The 20,735-nt window shown below is 40.4% G+C and overlaps 1 protein-coding gene and 1 long non-coding RNA gene across 2 annotated transcripts in view; one reads left to right on the top strand and one right to left on the bottom strand.

The window, feature by feature from the left end:
- Positions 1–20,683, bottom strand: part of LOC115224879 (39S ribosomal protein L44, mitochondrial) — a 46,415-nt gene extending 25,732 nt beyond the window's left edge. Inside the window, exons 1-6 of the mRNA XM_029795832.2 lie at positions 20,583–20,683; positions 14,534–14,675; positions 8,035–8,121; positions 6,845–6,945; positions 4,454–4,529; positions 1,609–1,693 (exon numbers count right to left, since the gene is read on the bottom strand). Of these exons, the coding sequence (XP_029651692.2) occupies positions 1,609–1,693; positions 4,454–4,529; positions 6,845–6,945; positions 8,035–8,121; positions 14,534–14,675; positions 20,583–20,667 (576 nt within the window). The 5' untranslated portion in view covers positions 20,668–20,683. The remainder of the gene's footprint in view (positions 1–1,608; positions 1,694–4,453; positions 4,530–6,844; positions 6,946–8,034; positions 8,122–14,533; positions 14,676–20,582) is intronic.
- Positions 692–16,303, top strand: LOC118767975. Its single transcript, XR_005003896.1, has 2 exons — positions 692–783; positions 16,194–16,303. It is a non-coding gene; the product is annotated as an uncharacterized LOC118767975 (long non-coding RNA).
- Positions 20,684–20,735: the final 52 nt, after the last annotated feature.

The raw sequence follows: 20,735 nt of genomic DNA, 5'->3' as shown, positions 1-20,735 counted from the left end.
TTTTTCCCATTTTTAATCCATTTTTGACATATATAAGGGAAGTAACTCTCTAAAATTTATTATTAAATCTCAGAACGTAAAAAGCTACAGTAACACCCCTCCCCCTTTGTGGTTAGCCATATTGAGATGGCTATTATACTTTACATCTCTAAAAATGCTTATATAATTATTTCCCTTACAAACCCGAGCAATACTGCTAGTATACATATATATATATATATATATATAAGGATGCATGGCTTAGTGGTTAGGGTAGTGGATGCAAAGTTGTTAGTTCATGATTTCAGTTCCTAGACTGGGCGGTGCATTGTGTTTTTGAGCAAAACACTTCATCTCACATTGCTTGGCGATCACTTTGACACCTGATGCAAGGTACACTGTGCATCTGTTCAGACAACGTTGATTCGACGGAAGGACTGAGCTAATGTGTGACACGAACAATTAATTACTATAAACCAATCATTTGAGTCGTTAGGCAAAAACTGAACACTCATATGTCATCTTTGATGGGAGAGTCCATCATATGTATATATATATATATATATATATATATATATATATATATATACCATCATCATCATCATTGTTTAACGTCCTCCTTCCATGCTGGCATGGGTTGGATGGTCTGACAGGAGCTGGCCAGGCAGGGGCCTGCGCCATGCTTCTGAGTGTGTTTTGGTATGGTTTTTACAACTGGATGTCCATCCTAACGGCAACAACTCCGTAGAGTGGGCTGAGTGCTTTTTACGCAGCACTCGCACAGGCGAGGTCAGATTTGGGATGGTTTTTACAGCTGGATGCCCTTCAGTAAATTCCATGTTGAGCACTTTGTGGTCGCTTTCCCCACAAAAATATCAGTTCCCCAGTAGATCTGTCTGCTCTGGGCAGTTTTACATCTGAGCTCACAAAACATGGTAGCTTTATACTGCTGACATCCAAGGGATTCAGTCTGTTATATGCTCCCTGATGTCAAGACAAAGAGGCATTAACACACTGGAACTTTATCGGTTAGGATGACGAGGGCTCCAGCTGATCTGATCAACAGAACAGCCTGCTCAGGGAATTAATGTGCAAGTGCTCTTAATGCAGATTACAGAAAGATTCACTGTGACACAGAATGCGACAAGGCTGGGTCTTTGAATTATAAGTACAACTGATCTTCACCAGCTGAGTGGACTGGAGCGACGAGAAGTAAAGTGTCTTGCTCAAGGTCACAACAATCCACCAAGAATTGAATTCACATCATCAGTCGAACACCCTAACCACTAAGTCACACGTCTTTGCAACCAAACACATACACAAAAGGTTTCTTTCTGACTGTGTCTGTCAAATCCATTCACAAGGTTTTTGGTTGTCTCAGGGCTAAAATAGAAGACATTTGCCTGAGGTGCTGTGCAGTGGAAGCGAACTCCAGCACGTGTGGCTGGGAAGCAAGCTTCTTAACCACACAGCCACGTCTGTACCAATAAATCCTGTTGAGTCCAACGGAAAATACATTCTCACCTTGTCAGAATTAAAAAGAAAACAAAAGAAAAGAAAGCGTTGCAGGTGAGGAAATCAACTGCCTCAAAAGAAAGAAGCGAGCAGAAGAGAAGGGAGGTAACTCACGGCTGTCAAAATGAGATCCTTCATTCCTATGTGTAAACCGGTCGAAGCCAGGATATCCTCAGACATCAAGAAGTCATGGACGGCACTGGAAAAGAAATGGAACAATAAACAAATAAAGAAACAGCTCCAGCATGGACGAAAATAAACCAAAGAACTAACAGGACAGAAAGGTTGTTGTTGATGTTGTCGCTGCATTGGACAAAATTGCTTGGCAGTTTTTCTTCCAACTGTTGTGAGTTCAAATTCTGCTTTCACCATTTAGGGGTCAATAAAATAAGTACGAGTTAAACACTGGGGTTGACAGTGCTGACTTAGACCCCCACCCCATAAAATTGCTGGCTTTGGGCAAAAATTTGAAACTACTATTATTATCTTTATCACATGATTTTTCAATGCATTACCAAGCTCAGCTCTGTGTACCTTGGGTATGTGCTGTGGTTTGTTGTGGTGCTCTTATTTTTACTGTATTGAAAGTGTTTTACTTAGGATGTGCACAGTGCCTAGTAGTACTATTTTCTTTATGTTATATATACTTGGAGTTTTTGTTAGGTATTTGTCTGAATATTTATTATAATTATTATTATTATTATTATTCAGAAGTCTTACTTTTATAACATGCTTCCACTGATAAACAAAGTCGAGAGTGCCTTGGGTATGTGCTGTGATGCTCTTATTTTCGCTGTAGTGAAAGTGTTTTACATAGGATGTGTGCAGGGCCTAGTAGTGCTATTTTCTATATATTTGTTAGCCCTGGTGTTTTTGTTATGTGTTTGTCAAAATATTTATTATTATTACTATAGTGGCAAGCTGGCAGAATTGTTAGTATGCTGATCAAAGTGGTTAGCAGCATTTCATTGGTTTTTACGTTCTGAGTTCAAATTCCGCTGAGATCGACTTTGCCTTCCATCCTTTTGGTGTCAATAAAACGAGTACCAGTTGCATACTGGGGTCAGTGTATTTGACTCATCTCACTACCCTGACATTTCTGGCTTTGTGCCAAAATTTGAAACCATTATTATTATTATTATTATTGAGTGAGAGAGCAGTGCATGCCATCAAAGTGACACTGGGGTAAAATATACGAAGCCCAGTATACCCATCTTGACTACCCGTCTGATAAGAGTACACCAGGCACATGCATCACAACCATATGTGCGCAACATGGTGATCTCATATCAAGATAAACAGCACATGAACTTGCAGGTGGGGCCCTGTTAGAATTTTCTTCAGGTTGAGTAGCCCATCCCGCTCAAAAGGTCCCTAAATAAGGATTGTTTAAGGATGTTGAATGAACCACTCATGTTTCCAAAGGTGAATTATCCAAACCTCCAAGAATCCATTTCAACAGATGGCCATGATGCTCCCCCACTTATTATTATTATTATTATTATTTTCACACCAATAGTATCATTATTAATAGTAGTCCATCGTCACAAAACGTCAAGTCTTTAGATTTGTTTGTTCCACTACTGTATTCATGCCTATTGTTTAATCCTAGGTCAGTCAGTCCTGTGTGAGTAGGCTTGACAACAAAAGCATTCCGGTGCTGACTGGCAGGAATTATGATCAAAAGACATTTCAGTGCTGACTGAGCAGACTTATGATCAAAGACAGAGCAAGATTGATTGAGATTTATGATTAAAGGGCTTCCAGCATATCTATCCAGTCTTTCTTATTTCTTTTACTACCCTATAAGGGGCTACACACAGGGGGGAAAAACAAGGACAGACAAATGGATTAAGTCGATTATATCGACCTCAGTGCGTAACTGGTACTTATTTAATCGACCCCGAAAGGATGAAAGGTAAAAGTCGACCTCGGCGGAATTTGAACTCAGAACGTAGCAGCCGACAAAATACCGCCAAGCATTTCGCCCGGCGTGCTGACGCTTCTGCCTATCCAGTCTTTCTGTTTGGGTTAAGTGTATCTGGGACTACATAATACAATGTGTGTTTCTAAAAAAAGTAAAGCTTGACGGTAGGGTAGGATTTGAAGGAGATTGATTTTTCTATCAAATCTTTCAATCTCTCGAACTGTGGCCAGGTCTCTTTTTTTTCTCAGTTGATTATGTTATCCCTGGGCCTTTTATGCACAGTACACTATACAAGCCTATTGACAAACTGCACTGGCTGAGCATGAAACTTGAAGTAGCTCACGTATAACATTTGCAACCATTAAATTACATTCGTCTCTCACCGGACAGTGAATATGTCTTTTGCTGGTCCCACCAACAAATGAACAGTACACTCATGCACTATATATATATCTTATATGTACGTGGCTGTGTGGTAAGAAGCTTGCTTCCCAACCTCATGGCTCTGGGTTCAGTCCCACTGCATGGTACCTTGGGCAAGTGTCTATAGTCTTGGGCCAACCAAAGCCTTGTGAGTGGATTTTGTTGATGGAAACTGAAAGAAGCCTGTCATACATTTATATGTATATATTTACGTATGTCTTTGTGTCTGTGTCTGTCCATGGTTAAGGTTAGGGGTGACAACTGATGTTGGTGTGTTTACATCCTTGTAACTTAGTAGTTTGGTAAAAGAGGCCGATAGAATAGGTACTAGGCTTACAAAGAATAAGTCCTGGAGTCAATTTCTTCAACTAAAAGGCAGTGCTCCAGCATGTCTGCAGTCAAATGATCGATACAAATAAAACAATAAAAGAATATATATATATATATATATATATACATACACATATATATATGTATGTGTATATGCATGTACACACATACAGAACTCGATCTCTGTAAATTACTACACAACTCTATAATCTGTATAAGTTATTACTATATATCCTTTCCATGAGGAATAACCTAGAAGAATAACAAGGTTGCCCTTACCAGATTCCTTCTTCAAACATTGCTGGATATGAGAATCGTAAGAAGGCCTTGATATATCTGCTTGCAATTAAATTACCTGGAAAGGTAAAGAGATAAAGAATCTTTAGAAAGCATCACAACAACCACACCTATCATCATCGTTGTCATCGTCATCATTCAATTTCTCCAACATGTAATAAATGTTATTGTTCATATACATATATATATATTTATCAGGGACGTTATGCCTAGGTAGGCAAGGTAGGCAGTGCCTACTCTGAATAAAATAGATCAATAGCAACATTTCCCTTTTATGGCAAAATATGCACCTAATTCAATAAAATTATGAAGGTTACACTGATTACTATGCATAAAATGCAAAATATTTAATTTTTTTTATAGGTTAGGAAGGCATAATTTGCCACCTGCCTTTCAATCTCAGTATTTAAGCTAGGCATAGCAATGTTGTAGTACACATGCTGCGTACATTCCTACAACAACGTTTTCTTTGCATGCTATAAAGGCAGAAGTAAATCTGCCTTCAACTCAGTCACAAAGCTGTTTTTCATTTATTTTTTTGCATGTTTTACCGCATAAACGTCACCAACTGCCTACCATGAGTAATTACTGATGGCACGTGCCTAATATATATATAGGATGAGCTAAGAAGCCTGCTTCCCAACCACGTTGTTCTGAGTTCAGTCTCACCGTGTGGCACCTAGCGCAAGTGTTTTCTTGTACAGCCCCATGCCAACCAAAGCTTTGTGAGTGGATCTGTTAGGCGGAAAATGAAAGAAGCTTGTGTATGTGTGTGTGTGTGTGTGTGTAGTTCAAATTTACAGAAAGCAAAAGACCAAGACAGGTGAAAGAAGAACAAGCAGGTGTATTAGTCTGATGTTTGGGAAGAATGGAAAAGCCATCTGGTTTCGCCAGACTTCAGTCAAATCGTCCAACCCATGCCAGCATGGAAAGCGGACGTTAAACGATGATGATGATGATATATACATATACACACATATATATATCATTATATATATAAAACTGAGAATGTGTGTGTGTCTGTCTGTGTGTTTCCCTAAAACTTGAGAACTACACAACCAATTTCATTCAAATTTTACACATGCCTTACTTAGGGTCCATGTAGTTTCATGGGTAAAAAAAAAGTTCAACTTCTTGCCTAGAGCGAGCCCATAGCAATATCATATCTTCTCCACTATTTCACGTGTTAAAAGTAAAACAAAAACATTTCTCTATTTTATGTCAGATAGTTTAACAATAAAAATAATAATAACAATTGAATTATATGTAGTAAGTAATAATTAAAATCAAACTAAAGTATCATATAATCGTAACATAAAAGTAAAAATAGTAATTGGTATAAAATTGCATCAATGACTTGAACTTGAATAAGTGGTTTCACATGAATGGGAATAAATTAAAAATAAAATTAGCGTGCAGAAATGGAATAGTCCAGATGGATAATAAAAAATTAAATTAAAGAAAAGACTATTGTCTATAAAGTATACAATGTAGAGAAAAAAGATTTGAACACAAGGAGGAAAGCACGTTCGAAAAGTGTCTTGGTGCAACTATGAAAAATATCTAATCAGAGGCAGTAAATTCGCCACAATAGAAGCAAGGTTCGAGTCAACGGAGCATGCCAGGGAGTACTCGACTCGAACTTGCAAAGTGGAAATATTTTATTTTACCTTTATATCTAGGACGTAGGACGTCCCAGAAAGAAGTTTTAAATGCCCCCCCCCCCCCCCATCAGAAGTAGAGGTAGGCTGGATTGTAGCCACACTTCTATACAAGAGGGAGGACAAGATCCAATTGATCGAAATTACAAGAGACGGGCTAACAATTCCAGTCTGTTATATATTTTGAGTATTATTATCACTAGCGATATCAAGATATAACTTTGTATTTTGTATTTTATGTGTAGATGTATATATATAGATGTACATGTAATATATACACATATATACATGCACTAGTACTATGACCCGGCAACGACGGGTTTTTAATGGTAGTGTATATATATAGTTAATCCAAACATGAAAACTCAAAGAGAAAACACAACGCGAGGACAAGGGAACAAGTATAGTATTATTAGACGCTCAGGGAAGGAAAGGAAGAAGGAGGGTTTAACGTTTTGAGTGGAACTCTTTGTCAGAAACATAGAAAAAGGAAAGATCCAAGGAAGGGAAGATGGAGAAAGAAAATCGCCAACGACACACACGCGGTCAACGCACACACACATATATATAAATACATATATACACACTCACACACACATATATATACACACATATATACATACACACACATATATATATAAACACTCACACACACATATACATACCTATACATGCGTGTACAAGCATGCACACACACCCACAATGCACTAACCTTCTGCTGCCATTTCTCCATTGTCAACCAATTCAAGAGCAACAACATCTTGGTCAACGCCCAGCTCTTGGCGCCGAGCCTTGTCCTTCTCGATGTAGGACCTGGGAAAGAGAAATTTAAAATAAGAATAATAACAGTTTAGACATGGAAGCTATTGATATACATAGAGGTTGTAAGTTCAAACCTAGCTAAAAGCATGGGCCCTCAGATCCAGGTCAGTGTCCAGCATAAGACCACTGGGAGTGAGGCACCCCTCAGATTTTGTTTTAAAGCATGGGTTGGATGGGTTGACTGAAAACTGGTAAGCTGCACAAGGTTCCAATCTGATTTGGTACAGTTTCTCTGGCTGGATGCCCTTTCTAACATCAACCACTCCAAGAGTGTAGTGGGTGCTTTTTACATGGCACCACCACAGGTGCCAATTACGAAATACTGGCATTGGCCACGATATATATATATATATATATATATATATATATATATATATATATATATATATATATATTAATGTTTGTGCGTGTATTGTCTTCGTGTTTGTCCTACCTGTTGCTTGACAACCAATGTTGGTTTGTTTACATCTCTATAACTTAGCAAAAGACTGATTGAATAAGTAATAGGCTTAGTAGTAAGCACTGCTGTCGATTTGCTGGACTAATTCTTTTCAAAGTGATTACTCCAGCTTGACCACAGTCCAACGAAAGAAACAGATAAAAGAACACACATATATGCAAAACTGCATCAGACTTACAGTTCTATATTTAAGAGATGAGGAATTATGTCCATTATTTACATTTGATGGATATTTGTCCTCATCTTGTTTCTTAACACAACGTTTCGGCTGATATACCCTCCAGCCTTCTTCAGGTGTCTTGGGGAAATTTCAGACCTGGGTTCTCATTCCTAAGGTATTTTTCGATGGTATTACTCCTAAGGCATTTTTTGATATGCCCACGGGCATATGGCGTAGTGGTTAAGAGCACGGGCCACTAACCCCCAAATTACGAGTAGTGACCTGAACAACAACAATAATAACAATGATAACATCAAAAACTACCTTAGGAATGAGAACTCAGGTTCGAAATTTCCCCAAAACACCTGAAGAAGGCTGGAGGGTATATCAGCTGAAACGTATTTACAGACAAGATGAGGACAAATATCTGTCGAATGTAAATAATGTAAATCAGACTTACTTATCTGTGAATATAATCCGCAGTGTGTTTTCACTGAACTCTTCTCCCAGTCTTTTGCCAAAAGCATAAATTTCTGCATCATAATTCCTAAAGGAATAAATGGAATTAAAAAAAAAACATGTTACATTCTATGAAAAGCAAAGGTTTGTAAGTTCTAAGGTCAGATGTCCAAAATTGGATATTTAACCCAATTAAAACCCAAATTGTAAATATACTGGGGAAAAACTATTGATTGGTCCTTTTTAGCTGATTAGGAAGATGCTTGATGGGGAAAACAAAACTTTTGTAGAAACACACAGGTGCAGGAGTGGCTGTGTGGTAAGAAGCTTGCTTCTCAACCACATGGTTCCAGGTTCAGTCACATTGTGTGGCACCTTGGGCAAGTGTCTTCTATATCCTTCGTCTGACCAAAGCCTTGTGAGTGGATTTGGTACAGGGAAACTGAAAGAAGCTCATCGTATATATATATATATATGTATGTACATGCGTTTGTATTTGTCCCCCTACCATCACTCGACAATAAATGTTGGGGTGTTTATGTTCCCCATAACATAAACACCCCAAAGGCAGTGCTCCAGCATGGCCACAGTCAAATGACTGAAACCAGTAAAAGAGCAAAATATAAAAGAATGTCCATATGATGAGCTGAAGCAATAGAGTGACTTAAGAGCCAAGAGTTTCATGTGTTAGCACTTATCAAACATACGGAGCTCTTGGTCCCAGCAGCCACTTTTTGGATACTGTTATGATGATGATGATGATGATGTATTCTTTTATTTGTTTCAGTCATTTGACTGCGGCCATAATGGAGCACCACCTTTAGTTGAATACAATGGTTTTGCTATGGAATGGTAAGACTATTACTTCATTTTCTGAAAAAGAAATGTTTTGCACTTGTGATATTTTTTGCATAATAGCAATGATATATATATATATATATATATATACAAATACACACAATGGGATTCTCTCAGTTTCCGTCTGTGAAATACAATCACAAGGCTCTGGTCGGCCCAAGGTGCTACCCAGTAGGACTGAACCCTAAACCGTGTGGTTGGGCAGCAAGCTCCTTACCACATGTATGTGTGTGTGTGTGTCTGTCCCCTTGTAAATGAGTGTTACCATCATGAAAGTGGTGTCCTGTGAAAAACCTATCTGGATCTGGGGAAACATCACTTTACTTGGAAACAGGTGAGCGTTGGCGACAGGAAGGGCATCCGTCAGTAGAAAATTTGCCACAGCAAATTCCTTCTAACCCATGCAAGCATGGAAAAGTGGACGTTAAAAACAACGGTGCTTGTCCATGCGTGTGTGCATCATCAAGGACAGATTGAGAAAGATAGCAAATGTTTCTATAGCTCAAGGGAAGTAAGTCATACTGTACCATTTATAAGAATCCGTAAAAAATGGTTTGGTTACAGGAAGGGAAAATAAGAGGAAAAAATAAAAGCCATATATATATATATATATATATAGGCGCAGGCGTGGTTGTGTAGTAAGAAACTTGCTTCACAACCACATGGCTCTGAGTTCAGTCCCACTGCGTGGCACCTCTAGCAAGTGTCTTACTATAAGTCTCAGGCTGACCAAAACCTTGTGAGTGGATTTGGTAGATGGAAACTGAAAGAAGCCTGTCATATATATATATATATATATATATATATGTATATATATATACACACACACATATATATACATATGTACATATATATGTATATGTTTGTGTGTCTGTGTTTGTCCCCCCCCATTGCTGGCACATAAAAGCACCCACTACACTCTTGGAGTGGTTGGCATTAGGAAGGGCATCCAGCTGTAGAAACCATGCCAAATCAGACTGGAGTCTGGTGCAGCCCCGCAGCTTATCAGCTCCAGTCAAACCATCCAACCCATGCCAGCGTGGACAATGGGCATTAAATGATGATGACATCATCAAAGTCTCAAAGTTATGAGATAATGCATGATTATTACCAAAGCTGTTGAATTCAATAAATTGACTTAAATTAATTTCTTGAAATAAATTTAAATTTAATTAATAAATTAATGAGTTGTCTACTCATTTTACTAACACACAAAGTTGTGAAAATCATTTTAAATTGAAATTTATTCCATCGTCATCATCATCATCATTGTATTAACATCCACTTTTCCATACTTGCATGGGTCAGATGGAATTCGTTGAAGCAGGTTTTTTATACCTGGAGGCCCTTCCTGTTGTTAAACCTCACCTGTTTCCAGGTAAGGTAAATAGTTTTCTCCATGGTCAGACACGTTTCCACAGCAGACCGAAAACGACTGACATCACCTGCACGACAGCGTCACTTGCTCACAACCACCGCCTCATGTCAAAGCAAGGAGATACTAACACACCCACACAAGTTAGGCGTCTTTCAGTGTCTGTTCACCAAATCCACCCACGTGATCTTGGTTGGCTCAGGTCACTGACAGAAGACGTTTACTCAAGGTGCCATGAAGCAGACGTAAACCTGAAAGCATGCATGTGTGTACGTGTGTGGGATGGATATAATCTAGATATATAGGCATGCCTGGGTGATAAGAAGTTTGTGTTTCAACTACATGGTTTGGGGTTCAGTCCCACTGTGCAAAACCTTGGGTAAGAGTCTTCTACCTAAACCTCCGGCTTGTCAGTAGATTTGGTAGATAGAAACCAAAAGAAGCCCGTTGTGTGTGTGTGCATGCGAGTGTTTGTCCACCACTATCACTGCTTGACAACTGGTGTTGGTGCGTTTACATCCCTATCACTTAGTGGTTTGGCAAAAGGGACCAACAATAAGTACTGAGCATGATTCGTTAGACTAAAATTCTTCTAGACGGTACCCCAGCATGGCCACAGCTGATGACCAAAACAAGTAAAAGATGTGTGTGTGTGTTTGAGCACGTGCATGTTTTTTTGTGATTCCTCCTCCTCCTCATCATCATCATTGTTTAACGTCTGCCTTCCATGCTGGCATGGGTTGGAGGGATTGACTGAGGACTGGCGAACCGGATGACTGCACCAGGCTCCATTCATCTATTAATACTGGTAGAGTCATATGTTTGCTGTCAACGGAGAAAACATGTCTGGGATTTTTGAGATGTGAAGTGATTTTTGTAAACAAAAGAAGCTTGTGGTCTGACCATGGGTGTTCATTGTTCAGTCGAATTGAGGGTAATTTCCCTGCTTGGAAACAGGTTCGGGTTGGTACCAGGAAAAGTATTTGCCCCGTTGGAAAATCTACCTCAGTCAATTCTCTCTGGCGAAGACCCATGGCGAAGTGGTTGTGGTGTTGCACTCACAATTACAAGATCGTGGTTTCAATTCCCTGACCAGGCAGTGCTTTGTATTCTTGAGCAAAACACTCCATTTCATGTTGCTGCAGTCCGCTCAGCTGTATATGAGTAACCATGCAACAGACTGGATTCCCTTTTAGGAGGAATGTTGTGACTTCAGTCACGTATACATCATAGAAAAAGGGTTACTGGGCCCTATGAGTCCTAGGACAATAATATACAGCATAAAAAGTGAATGTCAAACAATGAAGATGATGAGGAGCGGACCCAATGATCAAGGGCATGTACCCCACTCGAGAAAAGAAGTGAGCCCTTCTCAATAGTGTTATTACACCCTTTTGCTCCTGGAACTGTATTCCCTTCTGACCATGTGCCCTCCCTTCAAAAAATTCCTGGGACTACATCTGATGATGAACTTGAACTTGGGGAACTTAATATAGTCGAAGACTCCCAGGACTTTCAGATTCAGTCTTAATTACTTTGATAATTTCCATTCTTGATAAGCTTTTTCCAAGTATTTCAACCAAGTGATCTTGCACAGCTTGTATCCTGCATAATTTTACTTGTTTCAGTCATCTGACTGTGGCCATGCTGGGGCACCGCCTTTAGTCGAGCAAATCGACCCCAGGACGTATTCTTTGTAAGCCAAGTACTTATTCTATCAGTCTCTTTTGCCGAACCGCTAAGTGACGGGGACGTAAACACACCAGCATTGGTTGTCAAGTGATGTTGGGGGAACAAACACATATATCCCTCTCCCTCTTTCGGAGAGGCACAAGCACCTACACGCACACATACACACACGGCAGTAACTTCCGCCTACCGAATTCAATCACAAAGCTCCGGTCAGCTCGGGGCTATAGCGGAAGACATCTACCCAAAGTGCCACACAGTGGGACTGAACCCGAAACAATGTAGCTAGGAAGCAAGCTCCCTAACCACACAGCCATCACACATATATACGATGGGCTTCTTTCAGTTTCCGTCTACGAAATCCACTCACAAGGATTTGGTCGGCCCGAGGCTATAGTAGAAGACGCTTGCCCCACGCAGTGGGACTGAACCCAGAACCATGTGGTTCATAAGCAAGCTACTTACCACACAGCCACTCCTACGCCTATGGTACTCGACAATGATTTATTACCTCTTGTTCCATCATGATGTGACGTTACTCAACTCCTTTGATTACATCTGAACTCGTCAGCACCAGTCTTACAGCCTGACCTGCTTCATCTTCATCATCGCTTTCATTGTTATTATCATAACAAACAACCATATCTAACTGGCGTTCCGATCAATGGAACAGCCTGCTCATGAAATTAATGTGCAAGTGGCTGAGTACTCCACAGACACATGTACCCTTAACGTAGTTCAAGGAGGATCAGCATGACACAGAAGGTGAAAAGGCCGGCCCTTTTGAATTACAGGTACAATTCATTTTTGCCAGCTGAGTAGACTGGAGCTGTGTAAAATAAAGTGTCTTGCTCAAGGACACAATACCCTGCTGAGAATTGAACTCATGCCCTTCCAATCATGAGCTGAATACCTTAAGCACGAAGCCATGCTCCTTCACTAACAACCATATCTATAATGTCAGTCAGTACAATGATAAACAGCAAGTGTTACTGGTGGCTAACAGCTAATCAGCCGGATATTATTGCATTAAGCTTACTTGTTGTGGCGTTTGGCACCAGATTCCATCACACATTGGACAACTTCCAGCAACTCATTAATAATTTCTTCCTCCTTTAACCTTTTAGCATTTAAACAAGCCACATCTGACCCAAATAGTTTACTTGTTTTATCTTCTTCTTCAGCACCACCAAAATCATCATCATCTTTATTATTATTTAACCCTTTAGTGTTCTGATTATTCTATCAAACATAATGCCTATTGATTCCCATTGATTTGAATTAATCATGCATTATCTCATATCTTCAAGATCTTGATGGTGTAATTACTTAATGTAGAATAACATTGTAGGGTAGGTGTGAGAGCCTGGATCTGGTCAGTTTGAACATAAAACAGATTAAATATTTTGGCCAGATATGGCCGGTTTAAATACTAAAGGGTTAACATCTTTTTTTCCATACAGGCATGGGTTGGACAGTTTGATAGGAGCTGGCAAGCTGAAGGGCTGCACCAGGCCCCAATTGTCTATTCTGGCATAGTTTCTATAGCCAGATGCCTTTCCTAACATCAACCACTTTACAGAGTGTAATGGGTGCTTTATATGTGGCACCAGCTTAGGTCAGAATGGACTCAAGAAGTAAAGGCAGTCATAGGCGTAGGAGTGGCTTCTTTCAGTTTCCGTCAACCAAATCCACTCACAAGGCTTTGGTCGGCCTGAGGCTATAGCAGAAGACACTTGCCCAAGGTGCCATGTAGTGGGACTGAACCCAGAACCATGTGGTTGGTAAGCAAGCTACTTACCACACAGCCACACCTACGCCTATGCAAAGTCGACCTCAGCAAAATTTGAACTCAAATCATAGACAGACAAAATACTGCTGAGCACTTCGCCCAGTGTGCTAACGTTTCTGCCAGCTCGCTGCCTTACTCTTACTCTTTTCAGTCATTTGATTGCGTCCATGGTGGAGCACCACCTTTAGTCGAGCAAATCGACCCCGGGACTTATTCTTTGTAAGCCCAGTACTTATTCTATCGGTCTCTTTTCCCGAACCGCTAAGTGATGGGGACATAAACACACCAGCATCAGTTGTCAAGCGATGCTAGGGACACACACTCACACAAACACACACACGCATATATATATACAATATATACGACGGGCTTCTTTCAGTTTCCATCTACCAAATCCACTTTGGTTGGCCCGAGGCTATAGTAGAAGACACTTGCCCAAGGTTCCATGCAGTGGGACTGAACCCGGAACCATGTGGTTGGTAAACAAGCTACTTACCACACAGCCACTCCTGCGCCTTATAAAAAAAATTGTTAAAAATATTTTGTGTATTGTAGAATTATAGCCAATTTATTTCATATAAATTTTAACAACAAAATCTTACATGGTACCCCATTCAAGGGCCATGTGGACCCCAGTTGAGAACCACTGATCTAAAGTCATGATAGGAAATATCTGTGGGATCGAACTCAGAACCTTATGACTATGAAGTAAACATGTTAACCACGCAGCCACTACACAACCCCATCCCTTCTATAAACAACAACAGCCAAGTAACAGAATCTCACCAGTTGATCCATTCTGAGCGATGTCTCTCCTTTTCAGGTCCGACTTTCAGTCTTCTGCGGTACAGTTCACTGAGGTAGGGGTACAAGGCCTTGTTATAACTGCGGCAGCCAATCGTTACACTTGAGGGGATTATGGGTAAAACTGCTTAGAAAGAAAAAAAAAAACACGCATGAAACAAAACAACATAAAATCAGGGAGAAACAATTTAGGATTTAGAATTAATTAAAGAAAGTGTTGAACACTTGTAGATAAAAGGGGCCAAATGTAGGAGGCATGACAACTTAGCCACAGAGAAGTTAACCAGTTCAGGGGTTATATATATATATATGTGGAGGCGCAATGGCCCAGTGGTTAGGGCAGTGGACTTACGGTTGTAGGATCGCAGTTTCGATTCTCAGACCGGGCGTTGTGAGTGTTTATTGAGCGAAAACACCTAAAGCTCCGCAGGGCTCCAGTAGGGGGTGGTGGCGATCCCTGCTGTACTCTTTCGCTGCAACTTTCTCTCAGTCTTTCTTCTGTTGGCCTGCTTGCTTAGCCAGCAGGGTGGCATCATTTGAAGGCTAAAACAATGCAAAGTGCATTGTGACCAGCGATGTGTAACAACATCTGATAGCCTGGTTGGTTACGTGATTGCATGATATATATATATATATATATGTGAAGGTGCATGGCTCAATGGTTAGAGCGTCGAGCTTACGATCGCGAGGTTGTGAGTTCGATTCCTGGACCAGGTTGCGTGTTGTGTTCTTGAGCAAAACACTTTATTTCACGTTGCTCCAGTTCACTCAGCTGTAGAAATGAGTTGCGACATCACTGGTGTCAAGCTGTATTGACCTTTGCCTTTCCCTTGGATAACATCAATGGTGTGGAGAGAGGAGGCTGGTATGCATGGGCGACTGCTGGTCTTCCATAAACAACCTTGCCTGGACATGTACCTTGGAGGGTAACTTTCTAGATGCAATCTTACAGTCATTCATAACCGAAGGTGGTCTCCCATATATCCACACACACACACACACACATGCATACATACATAAATCTGCAGGAGACGCACAATCTAAGTTAATATTCTAGTGGAAGGTTGGTGGTTTATGGGGTTACCCTGGGTTTCTCGCTCATAAGGGGTTTAGCCTTACGGTGTATCTTCAGAACTCAAACACTGCTGGTCTAAGACCTCTTCGAAATATGGAGGAGGAAATGCCTTGCTATAAAGGTAAACATTAGGTGATTATCTCTCTTTGCCATTGGCCATCAAGCTTCAGCCGTGCCACCATCTTGTGGTCACCATCTCTGGTGATGGCCAATGGTGAAGGGAGATAATCACCTAATGTTTACCTTTATAGCAAGGCATTTTGAAGAGGTCTTAGGCCAGCAGTGTTTGGGGTCTGAAGATATGCCATAAGGCTAAACCCCTTATGAGCCTCCTCCATTATAATATATATCATCATCATCATCATTATCATATAACATACATGTTCCATGCTAGCATGGGTGGAATGGTACCATAAGTGCAATCCAGGCCAAGGCCTGCACCGGACTTCTGTGACTGTTTTGGCAGGATTTTAACTCCTGGATGCCCTTCCTAACACCAGCCACTCAGCAGAGTGGACTAAGTGCTTTTTTCATGGCACAAGCACAGGTGAGGTAAGTTTTGGCAAGGTTTTTACAGCTGGATGCCCTTCCTAACACCAACCACTTTACAGTGTGGACTGCATGCTTTCAAGTGGTGCCTGCACTGACAGGTTTACCAAGTACTTGCAAGACAAAAACTTTTAAGAAGGGAGGAGGCATTGGAGTTAGTGGTGATGAAAAGGTTATAGGGAGACAGATACAGGTGTTTTGCTGTAGAGGGAGTACAAGGTTACCTGGCTGGAGAGAAAAAGACCAGGAATGAAAACAGAAACAGGTGTGCTTCCACAAAGGAAATACATGGTTGCTCAACCTGAGGGAAGTGCAGGAGAAGGAAAGAGAGAGTGGGAGACTGCAGGATGGAGATGGTGGTAAAATGCCAGGCATACTCACAAGGAATGAGGATCAGAGTATAAATGAGATGGTTGAGTAAAGGAAGAGAGAGAGAGAGAGAGATGGTGGCAAATGCCAGGGCATAGCCTTGAGGTTCATATGCCTTAATATAAGTAACAGGATATTGCGAAGGGAGTGCGATGAAAGAGTGCAAGTAAGTGGTGAAAGATCTGAGTATATATAGAGTTGGAGGGGCTACTGGATAGCAATGATACAGAGAAACAGGGACGTGAGGACAGGATTGGGGAGTGAGAGCTAGGCATAGTGAATGAAGAAGGAAATGCGAGAAAGAGAAGAGATTGGTTTGTTGGGGGACGGATGATGTGTGTGTGTGTGTGTTTCTTTGTGTCTGTGTTTATCTCCCATCATCATTTGGCAACCAGTGTTAGTGGGTTTCCATCCCTGTAACTTAGCGATTCAGCAAAAGAGACCAACAGAATAAGTACTAGGTTTAAAAAAAAATCCTGGGGTTGAATTGTTCACCATACAATGACGACGAGGATGAAAATTTAACACAAACATGCATGCACGTGCGTACACACACACACAGAGAATGTCAAACTGTTTTTATTTATTTGCATATCTCCACAGTGAAGGTGCACAGCTTAGCAGTTGGGGTATTTGGCTCACAATTGCCAGGTCAGGAGTGTATATGTGTTAGTGTATGTTTATTCAGAAAGACACATGCACATTTACACATACATACATACATATATCATCATCATCGTTTAACGTCCGCTTTCCATGCTAGTATGGGTTGGACGATATATATAATATGTGTATATATATATATATATATATATATATATATATATATATATATAATATATATATATATATTACGGAGATGTACTTGCATAGCAAGTGATTTGATTGTGTGCTGAAACGAAAACAATTGCAGCGTGGAAGGTGTTTGTAAGCCATTTAAGAAACACACAAAAGCCATTCGATTCACTTCAACATTTAAGTTTAATTTGTCAAAATATCTTCATTGCTTTAAGACCGCGACCTCTTCACTGACAAAAATCCGTGCTGCATCAGTGAACAGGTCGTGGTCTTAAAGGGACGAAAATATTTTGACAAATTAAACTTAAATGTTGAAGTGAATCAAACGGCTTTTGTGTGTTTCTTAAATGTCTTACAAACACCTTCCACGCTGCAATTGTTTTCATATATATATATATATATATATATATATATATATATATACACACACACACACACACACACACATATTTTTCTCTCCTTGTTTTTTCTGTGTCCCTTTCTGTAGAAGAGCGTAGGCTCGAAACGTAAAAGACTTTTTCTATTCCTGAGCGTTATACTAATACATCTGTTTGTCTTGTACACCACCTGTCTTCGTCTTTTGTTGTTTTCTTCGTAAATTATCTCGATATATATATATATAAACAGACACACTTAAAAAGTAAAGAAGCAGGCTGTGACAAAGTATAGAAAACTGCGTATGCTACAGACTCTGCTATTTATCCATATAAATGTACACACATGCACAAACACATTCTCACACAGATTTGAAGCATCATTTGATTTTTTTTGCCACCTTTTTGTGGCAAAAAAATTAGCCATCATTTTTGATGGCATGGGGCCAGCTAGTTATTAAGGATAAGTCAAGAAAGCAACATGTCAGCAGAATCATTAGCATGCCGGACAAAATGCTGTGCACCATTTTCTCTGGTTCTCCCTTCACAGTTCAAATTCTGCTGAAGTCAACTTTGCTCTTCATCCTGTCAGGGTCAATAAAATAGGTACCAGCTGAATACTGGGGGAGGGGTCGATGTAATTGACTTGCCCCCTCCCCTAAAACTGCTGTACTTGTAACAACATTTGAAACCAGTATTATTAGAATAATGGAAGGCAGCTGCTGGCAGAATCATTAACATACTATGTAAAATGCTTAGTGGCATTTCGTCTGTCTTTATGTTCTGAGTTCAAATCTTGCTGAGGTCGACTTTGGCTTTCATCCCTTTCAGGGTCAATAAAATAAGCACCAGTTGAACACTGAGAGTGATGTAATCAACTAGATCCAGCCCACAAAATTCCAGGCCTTATACCCAAAGCAGGAAGGATAATTAATTACAGCGAGAACAAATTTTATTTCATGTGGGGCTGAATATATGTCAGACATTATAAACGAGAAACAGGTTCTTGGGTTTATATCTTTTTATATCATCATCATCATCATCATTTAACGTCTGCTTTCCATGCTGGCATGGATTGGACGGTTTGACTGAAAACTGGTAAGCTGGGGAGTTGCACCAGGCTCCAGTCTGATTTGGCAGGATTTCTACGGTTGGATGCCCTTCCTAATGCCAACCACTCCAAGAGTGTAATGGGTGCTTTTTATATGCCAGTTACATGACACTGGCATTGGGCCACAACTAGGATTTCACTTGGCTTACTCAGTTCATTAAATATCTGAGATAAAAATAATTATAATTTAAATATCAAACTGAAAGAAATTTGATGGACAGTTGGCTGTTGTTTCTAAAGGCGCAGGAGTGGCTGTGTGGTAAGTAGCTTGCTAACCAACCACATGGTTCCGGGTTCAGTCCCACTGCGTGGCATCTTGGGCAAGCGTCTTTTACTATAGCCCCGGGCCGACCAAAGCCTTGTGAGTGGATTTGGTAGACGGAAACTGAAAGAAGCCTGTCGTATATATATATATGTGTGTGAGTGTATATGTTTGTGTGTCTGTGTTTGTCCCTCTAGCATTGCTTGACAAACCGATGCTGGTGTGTTTACGTCCCTGTCACTTAGCGGTTCGGCAAAAGAGACCGATAGAATAAGTACTGGGCTTACAAAGAATAAGTCCCGGGGTCGATTTGCTCGACTAAAGGTGGTGCTCCAGCATGGCCGCAGTCAAATGACTGAAACAAGTAAGAGTAAAAAGAGTAAATGCTAAGCATTTTGTCTGATGGGCAAATGGTTCTGCTTTTCTGATTCTTTATATTGATTTCAAATTTTGGTGCAAGGCCTGCAATTTCGGGGGAGGGGTAAGTCGAATACACCGCCCTAAGTATTCAACTGGTACTTATTTGATCAACCCTGAAACGATGAAAGGCAAGGTCGACCTCAGTGGAATTTGAACTCAAAACATAAAAACGAATGAAATGCTGATCAGTTCCAGGTCAACTCTAATGATCTGGCAGACCTATGATCAAAGACTTTCCATCCGAGACCACCCCGAGCTTTCTTTTTCCCCCAAAGTTTATCTGGAATTGCGTCAACTAATTTCTCTGTGCTCTTTTAAAGGTAGAATGTGATTTGATGGACAGTTGGCTGTTGTTTCTAAAAGGTTCGAACGACAGCCAGTAGCTCTTAGCACGTTTACAAGTTGTTTTACCCGCTCTGACTTATACTGGTTCTCCGTCAGTCACGACGATGAGTGTTCCAGTCAATTCGATCAACAGTACAGCCTGCTCGTGAAATTAACGAGCAAGTGGCTGAGCATTCCACAGACACGTGTAACCTTAACGTAGTTCTCAGGGAGAATCGGTGTGACACAGAATGTGACAAGGCCGGCCCTTTTGAGTTACAGGGTACCACTCAGTTTTGCCAGTTGAGCGAACTGGAACAACGTGAAATTAAGTGTTCTTGCTCAAAGACACAATACGTTGCCAGGTATTGAACTCACGACCTACGATCGTGATCCGAACACCCTAACGACTTAGCCACGCGCCTTCACCCTCCCTGACTTACAATATGATTAAAGCAATCTGTGACCATCTTGTCTTTTCAGACACAATTTATCATACACTATATCATCCAAATTCGCTCTCCCCGCTTAAAAAAAAAAAAAAAATGTTGCAAGTTGATATTCGAGAGAGATTTTAACTGTTATTTCTAGCAGGTGGAGTCCAGGATGTTTATATCGAAGCACAAGGTCACGAAATGCCGGAGTAGACGAGAGACTTCTCTGCTAATAAAGAGTTTCAAATGGAAGAAATATTATTGACAAGATAACAGTAAAAGAAATAGGAATCGGTAGAGAATGGAATACATTACTCTGTTGAGTCTTGGTCGTTGCTAATCGAAGCAGCGAAGGCGAAATATTTCGGGTCCAAAACAGAAACATGCGATGCGAAGCCATTTTGAAAAAAAGTAACAACTTTAGTTTCGCATTAACCAATACACATTTGGGTTTTATTTAAGCATTTA

Source organism: Octopus sinensis, linkage group LG26, assembly GCF_006345805.1.
Source record: "Octopus sinensis linkage group LG26, ASM634580v1, whole genome shotgun sequence".
NCBI classification, from domain to species: domain Eukaryota; kingdom Metazoa; phylum Mollusca; class Cephalopoda; order Octopoda; family Octopodidae; genus Octopus; species Octopus sinensis.
This window is presented reverse-complemented; position numbering and strand designations above follow the sequence as displayed.